Source organism: Emydura macquarii, unplaced genomic scaffold (assembly GCF_026122565.2).
Source record: "Emydura macquarii macquarii isolate MOO-44397 ecotype Brisbane River unplaced genomic scaffold, CSIRO-AGI_Emac_v2 contig_1043, whole genome shotgun sequence".
Lineage (NCBI taxonomy): Eukaryota > Metazoa > Chordata > Testudines > Chelidae > Emydura > Emydura macquarii.
This window is the reverse complement of record NW_027131180.1, coordinates 6,306,019-6,327,594: the sequence shown is the minus strand read 5'-3', so window position 1 is coordinate 6,327,594 and position 21,576 is coordinate 6,306,019. Positions and strand designations below refer to the sequence as shown.

Genomic DNA, 21,576 nt, shown 5'->3' with positions numbered 1-21,576 from the left:
TGGTCAGGCATGACTTGCCCTTGGTGAATCCATGCTGACTGTTCCTGATCACTTTCCTTTCTTCCAAGTGCCTTAAAATGGATTCCTTCAGGACCTGCTCCATGGTTTTTCCAGGGATTGAGGTGAGGCTGACCGGTCTGTAGTTCCCTGGATCCTCTTTCTTCCCTTTCTTGAAGATGGGCACTATATTTGCCTTTTTCCAATCATCAGGGACATCGCCCAATTGCCATGAGCTTTCAAAGATAATAATCAGTGGCTCTGAAATCACATCAGTTAACTCCCTCAGCACCCTCGGATGCATTGCATCTGGTCCCATGGACTTATGTTTTAATAATATTAGGTGTTATTCAATAAAAGTAACTTTTAAATATATATTAAAATGACGATGATTTTGTTCCTTTAACAGCATTGGTATGGCATTCAGATGTATTGTATGAAAACAGTTTTCATTCATTTTCATTCAGAACTAAAACAGAGACACACAGAGTTCTAGTTAATTCTTTTTTTAATGAATTAATAAAATTTATTTATTTATATAATTTCTGATTAGACTAGTTCAAAAATACTTTTCTCATTAACAAGACCAATTTTTGTGGAAGATTTTATAAAATACATTGTGATGTAAATGGACCATTAATCTTCTTCCCCTGAAGCTTGACCTTTGGGAATTCTTTATATCCTTATTTTAGAAACAATACATTACAAACAGTTTTAGCATCTTTTTTTGTGTTTTAAAAGAAAAGAAAAAGAGCCCCAATTCATCAAGTAGTAATAAATTCAATTTTATTGAAAAAATACTTTAGAGACCAATGAGGGAGAACAAACATTAGTTTTGTTTTTTTTGTCTATACAAGAAATTTTTACTAATGGGCAAATCTCAAAAGGGTCAAAAGTTTAGTTCAGATAAGGAAGCGAAAATGTGGCCACTTACCCAAACAGTTATCTGAAACGTTTTTGGTCTGTTCAGAGAGTGTTGGAAATCATGCAAAAACAGGTTCTTTCATCCTTTTTTTTTTTTTTTTAAACTAATTCCTGCTTTCAATATCTCTGAAAATACTGCAAGAATAGCCTTTTTTTTTTCTGCAGACATTTGGCAATTCAACTTACAGTTTTGGCAAGAAAATGGAGAATGGGAGGGAGGGAAGGAGAGAGAAGAGAACAAAACAAGGAAAAAAAGAGACCTAACTTATTCTTTCCTCAAAAGTGTTTCAGTTAATTTTTTAATTCAAAATTGTGGCTGATGTTTCAATCTCTTTTTATAAGCTGTTTTGCCCATCCTTAACAAATTTTCTACTGTGAACATGCCTGCTCTCTACTGTTCCAACGAGAGCACTATATTCAGAATAAAATCAGGCATTACAGGGACACCTGTTTGTTTAAAGAAAAAAGAAAAGTATTTTAAAATACCTGTTAATATTATAAATGAATATTGTAAGATAATATTGACAGATGGATAAGTTATACTTGAGATCCAAGCCTTATAATAGGATTTTGCTTTTCATTTTTATTTTCATCAAGCACTAGACTTTAAATTTAGCATGCCTGGATTATTTGGGATAGAAATCAATGTATGACAACATTTAAAGCCATTTGGAATGTAAAAAAAAAAAATCCATTGTAATCTGAAATTTTAGGATTTTGTTTGTATAACAGATAGTGTCAGTGAATTCAGGAAGTTCTGAGTTGACTAGTAAGTGTCTGGGAAATCAGGCCTGATTTCTTAGAAGTGTGTGGGATTTTTTTGTTTTTGTTTAAGAACTTTAATAAATAATGCAGTCTCAAAAGGCTAGTATGGTTTTAATAGATGAATTAATGTTAACTTTCCTGTTATTCTCAAACATGATGATGATGATGATGATGATAATAAAAATAATCTATTTAAAAAGCACCTCTCCCCCTAAGAAGTTTTCGGGGTGCTGACCAACAATCATAAAACTATTTCCTATTAACTAATAAAAAGAACATGCAAACCTCTACAAAATTACAAACAATATGGGTAAACAAAAAAACAGTAAGAACAGAAAAATAGCAACAGATAATAATTTAAAAAACACCTCTAAAACAAAAGCGGAGAGAGAAGAAATGAGCCAGATTTCAGGCGGGATGGAGTTCCACACCACCAGGTCCACCACAACAAAGGCTCCACTGCTTATTTATTGCCTTTGGCACAACGGCAGAACCTCCCAGCCCCAGCGGGTATGTGAACGCAAAAACACATCAGATGGAGGATCAAGCAGAAGGTCTTGAATACAACCATGGCCAGTCCCATTTAGAACTTTTTTAATCAATGAGGCTAATTTAAACTGAATTCACCATGAATGCAAAGGATGCAAAGTGGGCTGAATATGATCATGATAACTCAAATCCATGAGCAATCGTGCTGCTGCATTCTGAACAAAGTGCAAATGGAAGATCAGTCTTGCTGATAAATCCAGCATAGAGGGAATTACAAACACCTGATCCCATATAAATTGGAAGAAGGAATATTTTCACATGGCCATCCTAAAAATGAATGTTTTTGCTCTCCACCTTAACAGTTACCTCTAAAAAAAATCTCATTATAAACCATGTTGTTTAAGTCAAAGAAAATTAACCACTATTAATGCTTTTCCTAAGACAGACTGTAGTTCTACAATATTAATTTCAACTGAGTCTTTCAGCATGACATTGAAACATGAGTTTCAATCTCTCTCCGTGATACAGGAATCAAATGGATAAATGGTAGAATTTTTAAGGCCCCAATCCTGCCAATGCGATATATTTACTTAATTTTAAACATGTGAATCATCACACTGAAGTCATTGAGACTACTCATGTGATTTAAGTCAAACATTGCTAAACTCTACCAGGACCTTCAGTCTGAAGATAGTTATTAATCACAGTTTCAACTCAAAGTTTCACATTCACATGGATTTTTGCACATAGACTGAAGTAATTAATTAATACAGTTCCTGTAGCCTTGTGAGACAAGCCAAGCCATTATCACTTCAGATTAATTTATGATCAGTCCTTCCAATTTGTATGTGAAATTGACATTTCAAGTTAATCCTTTCACATTCATCCACAACTATTTAGTCTTCTGAAAAATGCACTTCACAAATTATTCATTTTATTTGTTAGAACTCTGAGAAATCAGAGATATGATTAATCCTAAAAATCAGAGATAAAGTGCCACCAACTAACCATTAATAATTGCACTCTTTTTGAATTCATCTCATCAATACAGTACATTTAGGAAAGACAGTGACAAAAAGCAAAAAGAGCCATATCAATTTTTCCTCCCTATGACATTTCTGAAAGCAACATTAGTCAGGAAAGCAGTTTTACAGAGTTATTTTGGACTACATTCCTCTGGCTTTTCATGGGACTGAGAGAAGAACCATCCATAATGTCATATATTCACAGGTAGTTGTGTGGCATTATGCATAAAAGCAATGTCTCCAGAAATTAATATTTCAAGGAATTGTATTACAACTGCAGGAGTGTGTGTGAGTATGTGTATTTCAACACCTTAAACCCTTAACCAACTATTCCCATATTCACCATTTTTACACTTAATAAAATGAAGAAGTACTAAGTGCTGGCTAGTGCCAGGCCTAGCATGGACAAGCACGGTACAAAGCTCTCTGTCCTAATTTACAAGACTTCTACTTCTCCTGTTGTAGATCTCTCCTCAAAAGAATCTCCTCAACATAATTCAGTGCTGCTTTTCTTTGTCAACAAGTGCCTGATACAGATTCATGTTAACCACCAAATTCACTCCTATTTGTTTCCATATGTGAAATACTAGAACATCCATCAATCCATTAGACAATTTGGTTGCATTTAGCCACCGCACAACATAATTTAAGCTGTATATTACATCCGCACACCCACATTGGTCAGACTAATTAAAGGAGAAAGATGCCTGCTCCACTGATGAATTCTTCTATGTTGTCCTATGTAAAATGGTTCTTTCCAAACCCTCTTAAATAGTGGCATATTAGAATTACAAAGCACTTTTATATTAACGTCTCACTGTCTGCTGGCTAATTTGTGGGCATCGCAAATATTTACAATTACAAAATGTCATTGTGGATTTATAGTTAAATCCCAAAGCAAAAGAAGTCTTGCAGAGGAATTTGGATTAAACTACAATAAACTCTGCACACTTATAATTTTACATTGAATCTTAATTACACACAATCACAAATATGCATGCTAGATAAACAAGTAAAAGTAAAAGTACATATATATGCTTTAAAACCTTATAACTCAGAGATCAATATTAGGACGATACATCAGACTCAACTTACATTGTCCATATATTGAGGTTCATCATGTTTTTAAAACAGTAAGACACATTTTGTAAGTGTTCATTAACCAATATTTAATTATAATAATATTCTTATAGCAATTATGCAACACATTTTTTATTGAACCCAAGCACAGTGATGGCAAAACACTAATGTTCTTTCATGTCTTTCATGGTAAACTTTAATATCATCATGAACCATTAATGCACAGGATAACATCAGCACAATTTACTGAACAGCATGAAATGATTGCTACTTACCTAGCTGGGTCTCCTGAATCGTCAGCTTACTTTCCAAAGGGTGCAAAAGCTTTGGTGGTTTATCTGTTAGTGGTGCTAAGGGGAAAAAACACATAATAATTATTCTGAATATTATATTTTCACAATATTTTGATTTTTACATATGCCATCTAAGATATCCTTTAATTTGTGTTGTTTTAATTAAATAATGTACATGCATCCAGATGTTATGAGGGGTACCTTGTTTTCTTACTGTAAGATAAATACATCACTTATAAATAACATATTTCATACTCACAGTACTATCTAGAGCTTGTCAAAACATTTTGCACAGAAAAGTTTTTCTGACCAAAAAAGTTGGTCTTTGTCACACTTTTCACAAACATTTATCAACATCACAGAAATTTTCTATTTTTCAGAAAAAAAATCCATGGCAATGTTATAGATTTTTAATAATTATTTTAATAAAAATTGTGCATTAGAACATATTCCTTTACTGTAACCACAATTTTCAGTAAATGAAGATGTTCTATAATGATTTCAAACAGAATTTTGACAAAAAGTTCAATTAGAACATTAATAAAAGGATCAATGACACTTTTGCGAAAAGTCAGAGAATAGGTCAATTTTTGAAACCTGTGAAATGGAAATAGTTTCCACAAAAGTGGAAAGTCTCCCCTAGATCTACATTAGAGTAGTTAGACTTATAGTTAGGCACTTTTGTGATATACAGTAAGGCCTGATTCTGTAAAGCTCCACAAACCTCCTCCAACATGCTGTATGAGTAAAGTCAGTGAGAGCTGATGGTTTTTGGCACCTCAAAGAAAGGTGCTTAGCAACTTACAGGATCTATCCCTAACACTATTTTCATGTACATTATTTTATTTCAGCAAAGCTCAAATGTCGAATCATGCAGCTAAAGTGATGCTGTCATTTTATTCAAATTCTTCATCTACAAACTTAATTGACAGAATCCACATTAATTATTATTGTAAATAAGTCTTTCCTTTACCGACCTCTGACAGATAAAAACATGAAGTAAGAATAAAAAAAGAGCAGTGATTTTTTATTTCAATACCAGCAATACATGTCCACAGAAAAGCCTTACTTTCACTTTTGTAGTCATCCAGAATGTTGTGTTGCTTTACTTTTTAACGGTAAATTGTATGACAGTCTTTAATAGATATTATGGATTGTCATTGATTTGAATTATGTTTGACATGCCTCTATAATCTTTGTTCCATTCAATTTGTCAAAATCGCCACTCCTTCACGCATGTCACATTGGCACAACACACATGGATTTGTTTGTTTATCCTATTAAATCTGCTGATCTTTTGTCAGCTGAACTATGGCAGTAGTATTTTAGATAATCAGTTAGCCACTTTGCCTTCATTATGCTTTTTATGCTTTCCGACTGAAATATCCATGTCCCCTGAAATCCATCATGCCAATTTCAACTTTGGAGCAAATACAGAATTGATCAGTTAAGGGTGGTTTAATGCAAATGTTCTTCTCTATAGAGTTCCCCCCACCTTTCTCTGTCAGGAGCATGCACCAGGCCAGTTAGATATCTGGAATGCTAACCCAGGTATCACTGTTTAGGCATTGGATCAAAGTCTTTATCTATAAAAAATCAAAAGAACTGAAGCTGATTCAAAAGCTCTCTTCAAGGCCCTTCCAACAACAATTCTTCTACCTTTCATGAGTGTATTTTACACTCACAGGGTTAGACCTCTAAGCCAGTCCACAGTTGTGAAAAGATTTCAGGCACTTTACTGGAATTCATGTTACTTTACTTCATGTTGAATTTGAATACATTTCTTGGTTCTCTCTCTCTCTCTCTCTTTTTTTTTTTTTTTGGAAGGGGGTAAAGTGAGTGATAGGAGAAGGATATTGAGTTTCTGGGATATGATTTTTTTTTAACTAGTTACATTGATTTAAACTGCAAAATTAGTCATTCACATTTGTTAGCTTTTCTTTAAGGGTTCATAATTCGGTCAAATTTCAGAAAGCATCCACTATGTCATTTAAATGTAGATTTGCCATTCTATCACTCTGAATTCAATAACCATTTAATCAGATAGTGTTTCTCGAGCCATTTTTGTTCTCAATCTGTTTAACACTCTTCAGAGCAGACAAAATTCTCTCATTGCTAGTAAAGACACAGGCCTGGTCTACAGTAGGAAATCTGACTACTTTGCTCAGAGGTGTGAAAAATATACACCCCTGAATGATGCAGTTAAACTGACCTAGCCCTGATGTAAACCGCACTGGTTTGATAGGAGCATTCTCCTGTTGACCTAGCTACTGCCTCTCAGGGAGGTAAAGTACCTACAGCAACAGGAGAAGCCCTTCCATCGGCATTATAGTGGCACCACTATAGCGTTTAAAGGGTAGACAAGCCCATAGTTACTGGAAGAGTTAATCCAAATACAAAAGGTATGCAGGATAGAGGACAACAGATCTTATTTCTTTCTTTTTATTTTTTTTTAAAGGGCTACATTACTTCCCTGAGACCTTGGACCTCAGGAGGTAGCTTTCTGTAACTATTGTCATCTATAGATTATCACTTTTAAGTACACAGGGATTCGGAGTGTTAATCTCATAAAACTCGATCAGTGTCATTTATCTGAAACATCAGGCTTACTTACAGCAGCTCTGGAGATACCGGAAAAGATGTTGCTTTAATATGTCTGTTTTAATATTTATTTAACCTCTATTTAATGACTATAGCCATTACTATTGCTAAACCACAGAGGATATCTCTGCTGTATATCCATTTTAGATTATATATTCAGCTGCCAAAGTTTGTGGCCAATCATAATGTAATGAGTTTAACTCTAAGGCCTCAGTTTTTCGCCAAGTTTCAGTCTCTTCATGCTGCTTCACATGGGAATTCCCTATGACCTAGGGAACCCTATAACTACCCAAAACTGAAGCTTCCAGCATCAGAATATGCTGGGGATGTGAAAGGGTATATGCCTGGAATACTCTGCATTTCAGCTTTTCTGGGCTGCAGAGTAGCCAATAGCTATAGAAAGCCACTATAAATTAGAACAGGAAAGACAAAAATGTGAAATTTGAGCAATTTTGTACACTTTATTTTAAAATGTTATCAACCAGATTTTCCAAGATAGACTGGAATGTGTGCTCTGCAGTCATCAATATAAGTATGCATTTTTGAGCATGCACAATTCTCTGAAAATCATGTTCCAAAAGTGTAAATATGCTTTCTTGGCAATATTTTTGCATGGCTTAAGACAGAGGTTAGAAGCCTGAGATAGGTTCTAACAATGTTTTGCAATCCTTAGTGAGTTTAAAAGCTCTGTAGTAGAGCTAAATGCATCTTACAAACATCTGTCTGGCTCTAGCCCAGCAATACTAGGGTTCACCTATGGAAAAAGCCCTCAGGATGGATACTTAATTGGGTTGACAGACTATCGATGAGGTCAAAACATTTGAACAATTTTCATTGTGCACCATTTTCAGGCAGGTAAACCAAGGCAAAGATGTCGGATAATTAACCTGATGTCACACAACCATAGAATCCACATAAAGTCTTGAATCTCAGTCCTCTAACCAAACAACATTTTCTCCTACAAAAACTTCAAAAACCAAGTGAAACTCACAAAACCTATAGTTTAACTGGTTTCTAGGCAGATTAAGCACTTCCCCCCCCTAATTTAAAGTTTGCTTCCAAATAATATCCATCAACTGCTATACACTCTTGCTGCTTACCACTAAACCTTAATAAAATATATAAATAAAACACAAAGCATTTTTGCTGTATCAGTTTTCAAAACAAGACCATTTTTTCTTTTCTCTATTTTTAATAGATATCCCAGCAGTCATGATCAAGTCATGAGAGATGACAACCCTAATTAATGACCTTTAGAAGTGGCTGTTAAAGTAAAGTAAAGCTTTGAAATACAGTTAAAGTAGAAAACACACCAGGAAATTTACTTGGACAGTCCTTTTCTACATGCCTGGCATGGTATTGCAATGTTGGTTACTCCCTGGTAAAAAATCAGTGGCTGAACAGGAATCACAGTTGTCAGCTGTTGTCAGTGTGCTGCACACCATAGCCGCTTGAAACGTCTTGGGGACAGAATTCAGATTCCTCCTTCCCCAAAAGCACAGACCACCCCTACCAACTGAACTAACAGAAAATCTCCATCATTCATTATCCTTCCAGGGCTTATCACATACAGCTGAACTATTCTAATACAATTAAGGGCCATAGTACTTGTGATGATATGTTTGAATTAGAACTCCTAACTCAGCTTCTTGCTCTCCCAGATCCTACAAGGAAGGTTCATTCTTCTTGTATTTATGACTTCATGGTCCATTTCTGGGGTAATGACTTTAGTATCACAGATGCAATATTATGACTTCGCTGCAGGAATGAATAGGAGGAGGAAGGAAGGGAGCCATAAGTCTAAGGGGAAGCATTCCCACAGTTTGAATTCTAAGGTAATTCATCTCTCTTCTCTCCCCTCCTCTTGAAGTCCTAATCTCCCTCTCTGTGTCCTCTCCTCTCTTGAAAGAGATCCCTGCTACCACTCTCCAGGCCCCTAACGCACACAGAACATGGTCCTACCTGAGCAGGCAGAGGGTCTCATGCTCCCCAGCCACATTGCCTATTTTCTAGCCAGCCTCTTCAGCATGGAGTTCTTGCTCAACAGGCAGTAAATCTCTGCCCTCTGCAGCTTCATGGCATGAGACAGGAAAAACAATCTAGGAGCATGGAAAGAGTGGGGCAAGGCATACCCAGCAGGACAGGAGAAGAGAGTTTTGTTCAGTAGAGGGGAAACAAAGGATGAAGACTCCAAATCCATATACTTCTCCTTACTATAGTGTCTGCTACAGAGAAGAGGCCAAGTCTGATGCACTAGGGATCCATAGACTATGTCTAAAGGATCAGTGAAAGGTTGTTGTTACCATAGAACAGTGGTTTTCAACTTGGGGTCCATGGACCCCTGGGGGTCCACAGACTATGTTTAACTTTCCAAAGGTGTCCGAACCACCATTCAAAAATTTTTAGGGGTCCACAAATGAAAAAAGGGGAAAACCACAGCTCTAAGAAGTAACCAGTCCTGGAGGTATAAAATACTTCAGGACTTGCTACTGTCCTAAAGGTTATATATATATACTTTTCATAATCATCAAGTATGGTAAAGAAAAGTAAGAGAGAGAAATGAAACATTAACAGGTTTATATCTGAAATTCATCTGTTTAAAAATGCGCACAGTATGAAAGTCCTTCTTAAAGTAAAATATTATGAGCATTGCCCAGGTCTCACGACTGATGGGCCATCATTTATCAAAAGCTACTACACACAACAAAAGACAAGATATCACACTTAATTCCTCTTGTAAGCACAGGGCAGCAGGGCAGGGAGAACAGCAGATACCACTGTGTAGTAACTTGCAAAATGTTGATTAACAAATGTTGGCTCCTGTAAAAAAGCTAAGATAGTAATACATTTTATCTCAATTATAGGAAACTGCAGGAATGTTAGTGACTTGGGGCCCAATCCTACAAACACTCAGGCATGTGGTTAAAACTACTTATATGAGTAATACAATTGAAGTCAGTGGACTACTCATGTGAATACAATGAAGCATGTGTGTGTTTGCAGGATAGGACCTTATATTTAAACCATGCAATGCAAAGTATCCTTCCATTAAAAATGTGCTATCCCACTAAATCAAGGGGTCATACCCACGTAACAGAAGTGATTTTGGCCTATGGTCTACTGTGTTTGTTTTCTTATAACTATAATGTCCTTCATAAAAAGAAAATATGTAATCATTGCTTAAGACCAAAATTTAATCTGTATTCCGTTTCTCAATTTCAACTGGATCGGTTTACATGTAGATTCATAGATTCTAAGACTAGACGGGACCATATGATCATCTTGGCTGACCTCTTGTATAGCACAGACTATTGAACTTCCCCCAAAATAATTCCTAGAGCATATCCATTCTAGTTTTTTTAATCAAAATCGTCAGTGGCACCAAGTCAAATGTCTAACAGAAGTCTAAATATATTAAGCCAACACTATTACCTTTATCAATCAAACTTGTAATATCAACAAAAAAAAAAAAGATATCAAATGAGTTTGACGGGATCTATTTTCCATAAATGCATATTGATTTGCATTAATTACATCACCCTCCTTTAGTTCATCACCCACTCCATTATCTTGCCTGAGATCAAGATCAGACTGACAGGCCTATAATTACCTTGATCATCTCATTTACCCTTTTTTAAAATTGGCACAACATTAGCTTTCTTCCAGTCCTCTGGAATGTCCCCAGTGCTCCAAGACTTATTCAAAATCAACACTAATGGTCCAGTGAGCACCTCAGCCAGCACTTTTAAAGCACTTGGATGCAAGTTATCTGATCCTGCTGATTTAAAAATGTCTATTTTAGTAGCATCCTCCACAAATACTAGTAGAATGCAAAATGTATTATCACCATCATAGGATAAGACTGCATCATCTGTTCCCCCCCCCCCCAATACAGATCAGAAAAAAATATTGATCACCTCTTCCTTTTCTGCATTATTATTTATTATTTTACCATTCCATTTAGCAAAGAACCAATACCATTGCCAGGATTTTTTTGTTAAAATATATTTTAAAACCTCCTTATCATCCTTAATGCTGCTGGCCATAGTTATCTCCTAGAGACCCTTGGCTTCCCTTATAATTTTCTACAATTCCTAATTTCTGATTTATATTCAGTACCATCAACTTCTCCTTTCTTCCATTTGTTATGCATATATTATTTTTTTACAGCTGCCTTCACTTTTCCTCTAAACCAGGTTTTGTTGTTTTATTTTTTAATGAGCATAGCCTTCTTCCTCAGTTGTGAGATTGTGGCTTTGTGGGCATCTAGTAAGGTGTTTCTAAATGATTTTCAATAATCATTCACATTTCTCTGATTAAATTCTTCTCCCAGCTGATTTGGCTCAAAATTGTTTTCAGCGTTGTGAAATTGGCCCTACTAAGCTACCAAATATATATATTTAGTAAGCTACCAAATATATAGATATATATCTAATATGCAAGCAGAATAAAGTTCAGACCAATGATACATATATCTATCTATCTCACTGGTCTGAACTTTGTTCTGCTTGCACATTATAAATGTGAGCAAGTCATGACCACTTGTACCTCAGCTACCATTAACTTTTAGTTCTGTGACCAATTGCCCTTTATCTCTTAGACAAGGTCACTACAATTTGTCCACATCCTTTCTGGGGTGGGGAGGTGGCGGCAAAACTGGACAAAATACTCTAAATGTGGCCTCACCGGTGCTGAATAGAGAGGAATAATCACTTCCTAGATCTGCTGGCAATGCTCCTACTAATGCCGCCCAAAATGCTGCTAGCCTTCTTGGTAATAAGAGCACGCTATTGACTCATATCCAGCTTCTTGTCCACTGTAACCCCGACGTCCTTTTCCGCAGAACTGCTGCATAGCCAGTCAGTTCCCAATCTGTAGCCGTGCATGGGATTCTTTCGTCCTAAGTGCAGGACTTGGCACTTATCCTTGTTGAACCTCATCAGATTTTTTTTGGTCCAATCCTCCAATTTGTATAAGTCACTCTGTATCCTATCTCTACCCTCCAGGGAATCTACCACTCCCCTCAGCTTAATGTCATTTGCAAACTTGCTGAGGGTGCAATCCATCTCATCCTCCAGATCATTAATGAAGATGTTGAACAAAACCAGTCCCTGCACTAATCCCTGGTGCACTCTACTTGTTACCAGCTGCAAACCAGACATCAAGCTGTTGATCACTACCCATTGAGCCCGATGATCTAGCCAGCTTTCTATCCACCTTATAGTCCATTCATCCAACCCATACTTCATCTTGTTGATAAGAATATTGTGGGAAACCGTATCAAAAGCTTTGCTAAAGTCAAGGTATATCACGTCCACTGCTTTTCCAACAGCCACAGAGCCAGTCATCTCATCACAGAAGACAAAATCAGCTTGGTCAGAAATGACTTGCCCTTGTTTAATCCATGCTGACTGTTCCTGATAACCTTCCTCTCTTCCAAGTGCTTCATAATGGATTCCTTGAGGACCTGCTCCATGACTTTTCCGGGGACTGAGGTGAGGCTGACTGGTCTGTAGTTCCCCGGATCCTCCTTCCCTTTTTTGAAGGTGGGTACTATATTTGCTTTTTTTCCAGTCATCCGGGACCATCCCCAATGGCCACGAGTTTTTAAAGATAATGGCTAATGGCTCTGCAATCACATCAACCAACTCCCTCTGCACCCTGGGATGCATTGCATCCGACTCCATGGACTTGTGCATGCCCAGTCTTTCTAAATAGTCTTGAACCTGTTCTTTCAGCACTGAGGACTGCTCACCTGTTCTGTGCTGCCTACTGCAGTAGTCTAGGAGCTGACCTTGTCTGTGAAGACAAAGGCAAAAACATAACATTGAGTACTTCAGCTTTTTCCACATCATCTGTCACTAGGTTGCCCCCCCCTCCCCCATTCTGTAAGGGGCCCAGACGTTCCCTGATCTTCTTGTTGTTAATATACCTGTAGAAACCCTTCTCATTACCCTTCAAGTCCCTTGTTAGCTGCAACTCCATATATGCTTTGGCCTTCCTGATTTCATTCTTGCATACTCAAGCAGTATTTTTATACTCCTCCCTGGTCATCTGACCAAGCTTCCATTTTTTTAAGCTTCCTTTTTGTGTTTAAACTCACCGAAGACTTCTTTGTTAAGCCAAGCTGGTTGCGTGTCATATTTGCTATTCTTTCTGCATATCGGGACGGTTTGTTCCTGCTCCCTGAAAAAGATTTCTTTAAAATATAGCCAGCTCTCTTGGACTCCTTTCCCCCTCATATTAGCCCCACAGGGGATACTGCCCATCAGCTCCTTGAGGAAGTCAAAGTCTGCTTTTCTGCAGTCCACGGTCTGTATTCTGCTGTTCTCTTTTCTTCCTTTTGTTAAGATCCTGAACTCTACCATCTCATAGTCACTGCTGCCCAATCATCTGATATCCTGCAATGCACTGTCACAAATGCCGTTATGAACTCTCACCAATGGATATTTGCCCATAGATGTCAGAAGCCTATCCAGCCTTAGAGTGACATCCTGTGTCCTGGCTCTGGGAAGGCAGCACGCCATCCTTTTTGTCCACCTGTCCCCCTTGCAGAATGTCCTTTCAAATCTACTACGTATTAAATCTCCAACAAGGATCATCTGTTTACCTTGGACGGTTGGAGAACACTTTGTGGGTAAGCTTGACTTTCTTACAGGTTGGTCCAAACTTCCATCCACGCGTGTGTCCTGTAAATCTTTTCCTTCCCTTGTACCTGCTGGATATTGAGAGGTACCTTCCATAATTTCCACACTGAGAACCTGATATCAATTTGAAACTTCTAGTGGTGTGGAAATCCTGTTTATTCTTTTGTCTCTGATGGCCACAGTTTGCCTATCATCAACTGTCTCCAATTGTGTAGAATGCCACCACAAGCTCTTTTCTCTGGTGGTTCTTCTCTGACCCATTCCTTTGGCTAGCTCCATTATTCCTTGAAGCTGGGTTACTGGTCTTTCCTGAACCTAGTTGTCTAGGATCTCCTTAACTTCTGATTCTTAGTAGTGTCTCAACTTGCCCTTCCAATCCAAGAATCTTTCTCCAGCACAGACACAAATGTACACTTCATGTACAGTAAATCCCTTCTGTCTTCAGGCAGGAAAGAGAAAATGGCACATCTGTTACAGGTCACTACCACTGTTCCATTGCTGGCCATCTTGATATCACACTTAGTGCTGAACGTAGAAGGACAGCCTTACATTCGCTTTCCAAACTCCCTCTGAAACTGCCATGTTATCTGCCTCTGTTCATAGCTCTTGCGTTGTACCTAGAAAATGACTTTTATACCAAGATTTCTCTGCTTAGCTTTGCTCAGCTCAGATCTGCTCCTCACCACAAAGGGGTGATTACCTACTCATACTTCAAACAGCTGGGTTGACTGAAGATCCATGGGCTAGAATCTTGCAGCCTTTAGCAAGGCACTGATCGAAGGTCCAACGGCTATGTATAGGGCTATATAAAAGTGGCAAGGGCTGTATAAGAGCAACATTTATAATTAAACAAACCTAAAATGGCTAGCCCAACAACCCACCAACAGTGTTCTGCACCACTGCCTTGGGAAGCCTGGTTCTATTACTCAGTCAAGAATTTCACAGATAGACTAGCTGCATCCAAGGACCCCTTAGAGGTGGTATGTTAAGCTGCAATAAGATGATTGGTAATGGGGTTTAATACAATTTAGTTATCTCTGTGGCAGATTTCAAATTTGATATCATGTTCTGAAAAAGGTCTGAAACACCATGTATTTAGAGACAATTCCGTCTCTGCTTTTAATGTCCATATTTCTCATCACCCACTTCCTTTAAAAAAAATTACTAGAGGTATTTGAATCAAAATGTGGGTTTTGTTTCTTAACAGTTCATCTGCTCCTGCTGCTTCTTTCCCACCTGAAGTCATAATCCTCTCTTTGTGACATCAAAAATTGCTTCTGCAATAACAATTCTGATGTTGCAAATGGAAGATTATGACTTCAGGTAAGGAAGCAACAGCAGGAGTAGATGAACCGTTAAGAAACAAAGATCCTGTTATCATGCAAATGTCTGTAGCAATAGAAATCTGGAAAGAGAAATAAAAAATGTAGGACAAGGATGCAAGAATATTTCTAAAAAGTGTCTGCTCATTTTCATTATCTGCTCCTCTCTAACTGAAGCTGACATGACATTTGAGCCAGCCCTGTGAATTCAGGGAGGGTGCACATATTGCCCCTTTTTCCTATTAGCCTTCTTGAACATTTACAACAATTCTTAGTGCCCCTCAAGGAAAGGCTCAAATAATCAAAATGCTGCCATCACAAACGATAGTACAGCCTTGAAACAAAATAAAAAATAGGACTTTGAGCATATGTAGTTAAAATAGAACAATGAAATATCAATCCAACATCTTGACAATATCAGTCTGCCCATGTGACAGAATTACATTTAGATCTTAAAAAAGAAAAAGTGTTTTATTTCAAAAGACTTTTAGTTGCAGGGCAAGTTCCAAAATGGGGGCACATTTCTTCTCTCAGATCTACATGACTGATCTCACCTTCAATATTTTGATTTTCCTGCATACAAAGAACTCCAAAAGAAGGAACAACAGAATGGTGATGATGGGATCTGCCATGTAGTTCTGAAAAAGATTTTTTTGCCCTAAAGAATCTCCTGCTCTGCTGTATTCTATTCTATTCTAGTTCCTATACTGCTCTTACCCTGGTATCAGAGAGCCTATATTAACTAACTGAATGAGAAATGTTGAGAACTGATGGCTGGTTGCCAGAGGTGCTTCCATAATGTATGTATACACACACGTAACACACACACAGAGTACCATTATGCTGAAACAGAGGCATTGAAATCATAATAATAAACAAATATTGCTGTGGATGAACTACCACTGCTGTCAGGTAGATACTCCAGTTCAGTAAACTACAATATCTCCCTCAGAATATGACTAATCTCTCTGATAGACTGTAAAATAGCAACGTGCTAGTTGTAAGCAAGCAAGAAAGGAATTCCTCATGTGGACTCTTAATAAACGGGAATGTTTTAACAGTTTCTGAATGTTTAAAATAGTTAATGTTATGTTTAATAGCAATGTAACTTAAAGGGCCTGGCTCAAAAGTGGAGATGAATAAAGGGTGTAAATTATGCCCATTTATAAAAACTTAGTCATTTTCAAGGATGTTGATTCAAGCTGGATGCACTGATGAAGAATTGGACAGGTATAAATTCTTGGCAGAGTGGGTGGGTTGGCCAAAGTGATCCTTCAGATGTTTTTATCAGCCCTATCACTGTGCATATAAGATCCAGATCCTCAAGAGGTAGTGTGACTTACCACTTTATCTAAACCTTACAAGTGGATCTCACATAGACTTGCATTTTCTCTCCTCTCTCTCTTCCCAGGCATTGATAAGACTTTTTTCATATTTTTCTATTGTCATTCCTCTCTCACACATAAGGATAACAAGGGAAGGAGTGATTTAAATACAGAGAAAAGAAAAGGAATTGTTGTTTTGGGGTGGATGTGCCCTGAGGCTCACCCTCAGCTCCTAGAAGGAATTCAGCCTTGGGCTGGCTGCTAAATAGATGGCTCTCGTTAGTTCTCACTAGTCTTCTTCTGTCTCATGAGAGTTTAATGATGTCTTGGGGATGATTAGGCACTGAAATTCCTGTGTACAAACATGGCAAAATATGAAAAGTATAGGCACTTTAGTATCTCTTTCCTACCTGGTATCTAAAGATGTGCCTCAAAAATTGACCAAAGTTGGACTGTGGTACTGCTTATGGATGTATGGAACAATAAAAGATGTGGAAAGACAAGACAGCAATGCAAAAAAAAACCCAAAATAAATCACAAAACAAAATAAAAAAAACCCACATCTTAATTGAGGTTGGGAAGACAACAATATGTCCTGAAGTTCTTTGTTTAGTGGAGTATCTGTCTAGTGATATTCAACCACATCAGGTGAAATTATGGTATTCCAGTTACAGTGGAGGAGGTAAGCAAGGAGTAAATTTACAGTAAATTTACAGTCCTACAGTCCTTTTGAAAAACTCCTACTCACTTCAATGGGAGTTTGTTTTGGGTAAGGACTGCAGGATATGACTCATAGAACAGCATTCAAAGCACAGAGGATTACAACCAGTGTCACTATCCCTTGCTTCTCCTACTGTTTGAACTTTATTGCCTGATAGAATATTACATAATTGTGTGTGGCTTCTCTGTGCTAGATCTTCTCTCATCAAGCATTTTCCAAGTATGAGCATACAATTCACATATCTGTTAAAAACCAAAGGCCTTATTTGCCAAATACCTGATATTGTCATTTCCAACTTTGCAGAGTGTAAAGTGTCATGAAATGCTACCATTCTGTTACTACTTTGTATAGGTGTACATGATTACACAAGGTGCAAGACAGGCATGCTGATGGTAGCTTTTCCTTCTTGTCCAGATACTGAGCGGCCACTTTGCTTATCTATCTGTTGTAAGTTCTTATCCACACTGTTTGGGAATGAAACACTTGGTTATTTCTGCTTTCTCCTGGGTCTACTGCCTATCTCGGCCTTTATCACTGTGTAGGAACAACAGGAGCAAATGAAAGCAACAAAACTGAATGTTCAATTTTCTTTGCTGTAGCGTGACTGCTGCACAAAGAGGAATGGAAGAAAATTTCACTTGTGGTGTTGTGTAACTCTACCAGTCCATATAAAGGAATTCTGAAGCACCTTATGTGGCCCATAGTCTCTACTTTGGCCATTTTTTATGCACATATATTTGCAATAAGAACATGTCGATGTTTTTTGTCTTCCCTTGTATCTATTTATTATGTCATAAACATAAGAACATAGGAATGATCATACTGGGTCCACCTAGCACAGTATCCTGTCTTCTGACAGTGGCTGCAGATAGATGCTTCAGGGGGAATGAACAGAACAGAGTAATTATCACGTGATCCACCCATCGCCTGGTCCCAGCTTCTGGCAGAGGTTTAGGGACCCAGAGCGTGAGGTTGAGTCCATCTTGGTTAATAGCTACTGATGGACCTATTCTCCATAAACTTATCTAATTCTTTTTTGAACCGAGTTATACTTTTGGCCTTCACAACATCCTTTGGCAACAAGTTCTGCATCATAATATATTCTGTATATATCATCCCTGGAATTGTTTTCTCCACTGAGTGCTTCTGTGTTATCTTTTAAATATTCTCTATTTTTAAAATACTGAACACAATCATCACAGTGTTAAGCCCTCTCTAATTAAACCAAACTTCATACTATTTTCTTTGCAACATTAAAATAATTGCTGTTCAACTCTCCATTCTTGATGACTCCCATGAAGTCCTTTCTGCATAATCTTCAGGTTATTATTCAGGTACATAAATTCTCTTGTTTTAGTTCTTCCATTGCCAGAATATTCTATAGTCTTTCATCTTTCCTTTTCCTACCATCCTTTTCTTGGGTTTCACTATCTGCCATGATTTCTTCAGCAAATTAACTTTAGTAACTACCCTGGAGTTTCCTCTTACATGTGATTTGGATTTCTCTCCCACACAACTGGAGTTTGTTTTACCATTACTGTATAATATTTATTATGGAGGCTGAATAAGAGTTTAAAATCCCTATCTGCAGCAAATTTCTGCCCTCCTGAGCAGTGCTGTGATTTCCCTCAGCTCTCTCCTTTTTTAAAGTTAGGGCAGAAAATGATCTTTGAAGAATCAAAGATTGTGGACTTGGAGAATAAGCTCTGGATGTTCTCTGGTTTTTTTCATAATTAAATCTTCCTACTGATAATGATAACATTTCACAATGAGATCTCTGTGTCTGTTATGAGGCCCAGGTACAGGAATAGCACCCTTTATCTTCTCTCCACTTTCATCTCTTCTAATGAGCTCAAATTTAACAACTCTGCAATTCATTTTGTTTCCTCTATCCACATGTTCAAGAAACTCCTTCATAACTGATCATGATCCTTCTTGTGCTGTTTTCCATATCATGTAATTTAAGCTGCATCTCTCTCCCACTCTCTGTGCTCCAGTAGTGCCATGCCACTTTTCAGCTCAGTCTTTCCCTCACTTGTTTCTCCTAAGCCAGTTTCTGGCACAGTGACTCAATTTTCCGAGTCAGTAACTTCTTTACTGCTAAAATCTTTGGCATCAGATCATTTCACACGGCCTTACATTCAGACATCAACTCTCTAATGTCTGTCTTGTTGTTGTTAATGTCTGACCAGTTGTTATTATCTGGTCCTTTCATTCCTGCCATTTTTGGCTGCTATGTCCTCCCGCAACTGGACACTCTTCTCAGTGAGGTACTTTTGTAAAATAAAAAAAAACCCCAGACTTTTTGGGAGAGTCCATCCTCTGCAACCTAGAGTGCTGCTTCCTTGGGAGGGTTAAAAGGTTTAGAGGTCAAAGGACACAGATTACTTTGCTATCCCCTGAGAGTTTAAGCTTCAGGCAGATATTTTAGTCTAGCCGGCAAAAATTTGGACTTTGTTTTATTGGGACTATTAGTGTGCGAAGAAAAATTTCATGTTACTTTGGCTTTTTATATATTTTTAAACACTCAGCAGTTGTTTTTAGAGAGCTAAGGGGCTGGAATAGTAGAATAAGTCCCAGGAGAGATTGATTAGTGCCCAGGCTACAGGTGATGGAGCAAAGTTGCAAGATAAATTGCATCAGATAGATGTCACTGCCACGTGTGTAGTCTTATATGCATACTGCATGCACATGGTTTATCCTGGTAGAAGTCCAGTCAAAGGGGACTTTAACAGAGCATACATTTTGTCTGAAAACCCTGTTTGAAGTCTAAATACCTTGGTAGTAGTTTCTCTTGTCCCCAGGAACTTCTCTATTTTTACATGATTATATGACATCAAAGTCAATCATAATGCATTGTTTTAAAAGCAATTACTAAAATATAATGATCCCCAAAAGGAAAAATGTGACTATGAGCAATAGGACCTGGCACCCTTTAAGTAAAACTTGCTATACAAATCAAATTAATATGGTGAATGCTGTTATATTACTTCTGCTATCGGTGCGTATCCAGTGTGTTACTTGGCAACAAACTGAGATTAGACATTGTAAGCATTTGCTCTGCAGAAATGCTACCAGAATTGTTGGCTGCACAATGGTAAATTTATTCTCAATTGCACAGCAAACCTCTCGTATTTATAAACAAAACAGGATGTTTATACAATAAAATACCTGAAAGACCAAGCTATAAACAAGGACATTGCTATTGAAAATAATTCTGTTTAAAATGGACCTAGACCACATGAAAATTTAAAAAAAAAACCCACACTTCAGACTAGACACAGATTGACAAAAAATATCATCATCTGGTAGAAAAGTAAATATTAAACTGCATTGTTTCTCTTTCTGGTTGAATTAAATCACATTTCTTCCCCACCAGTTAAGGTTTTATTAGGGGAAATTTTCTGATTCCATTCTTCATAGTGCATGCATTGTTCTAAAGGCAAGTTTTATTTTGTGAAACAAGAAAACTGATATATTCGTGTGTGTATATATATTTTTTAATTTGGCAGCAATAGCACCTGAAGGTGAGATCTCATCATAACTCTCTAGCTCAGTAGAGTCCCAGGACCATAGTGCATCATGGGAGATGTTGTCTGGTCAGGAAGCTGGCCAATGAAAGAGAAATGGGGCACTAGGCAGCCGAACTACAACTCAGATGAGGTGACAGGTCAGGCACATGTAGTTCAATGTCAAACCAAGTGGATACTAAACGTTTTGATTTGATTCCACAAACAAAATGAAAAGTTGTGTGTCAAGAATGTCTAAATATTTCATTTAGATCAAATATATGAAATTAAATGTTCAATATTTCCAAATAAAAGAGAGAGTTTTGAACTTTTTCGCCTGATTCAGGACAAAAGCAAAAGATAAAATATGATTTTTTTTTTTTTAACTGGATGGCAATACCAATTTTCAACCAACTGCAGTCAAAACTAAAAGATTCTGTAGCACATTTTGCAAAAATATGTGTTGGACCCATTTTTACACCAAACTTCAATTTTAGTAATGATGGGTAAAATTTTCAAAAGCACTTAAATTATCTACGAGGCTAGAGTCAATTTTCAGAAGTGACTTACGCATTTTGGATAAAAGTTTTCAAAAGCATTTAACTGATTTACAAGGTTAAGTCCTGTTTTCAGAAGTGAACTTGGTACATAGGTGTACAGTTGGGCAAATAATTGATTTTTTGGTTCAACCAGCAAACCAAAAAACCAGAAAAATATTCAGTTTTGTTCCAAAAATGTTCAGAATCTGTCAGCATAGAAGAAAAGTGCCTAAAGACTATAAGGATGCAAGGACATGGACACCAAAACACAGGTTTTTTGAAGCTGTCCCTGAAAACTAGTTCCCACCTGAAACCTATCAGGTCAAATTTACAAACAGT

General features: G+C 37.3%; 1 protein-coding gene across 1 annotated transcript in view; it reads right to left on the bottom strand.

Moving 5' to 3' along the window:
• The window catches only part of IL1RAPL1 (interleukin 1 receptor accessory protein like 1), a 932,016-nt gene that overhangs the window by 209,131 nt on the left and 701,309 nt on the right, over positions 1-21,576 (bottom strand). The window contains exon 6 of the mRNA XM_067545295.1: positions 4,556-4,630. Coding sequence (XP_067401396.1) covers positions 4,556-4,630 — 75 coding nt within the window. The remainder of the gene's footprint in view (positions 1-4,555; positions 4,631-21,576) is intronic.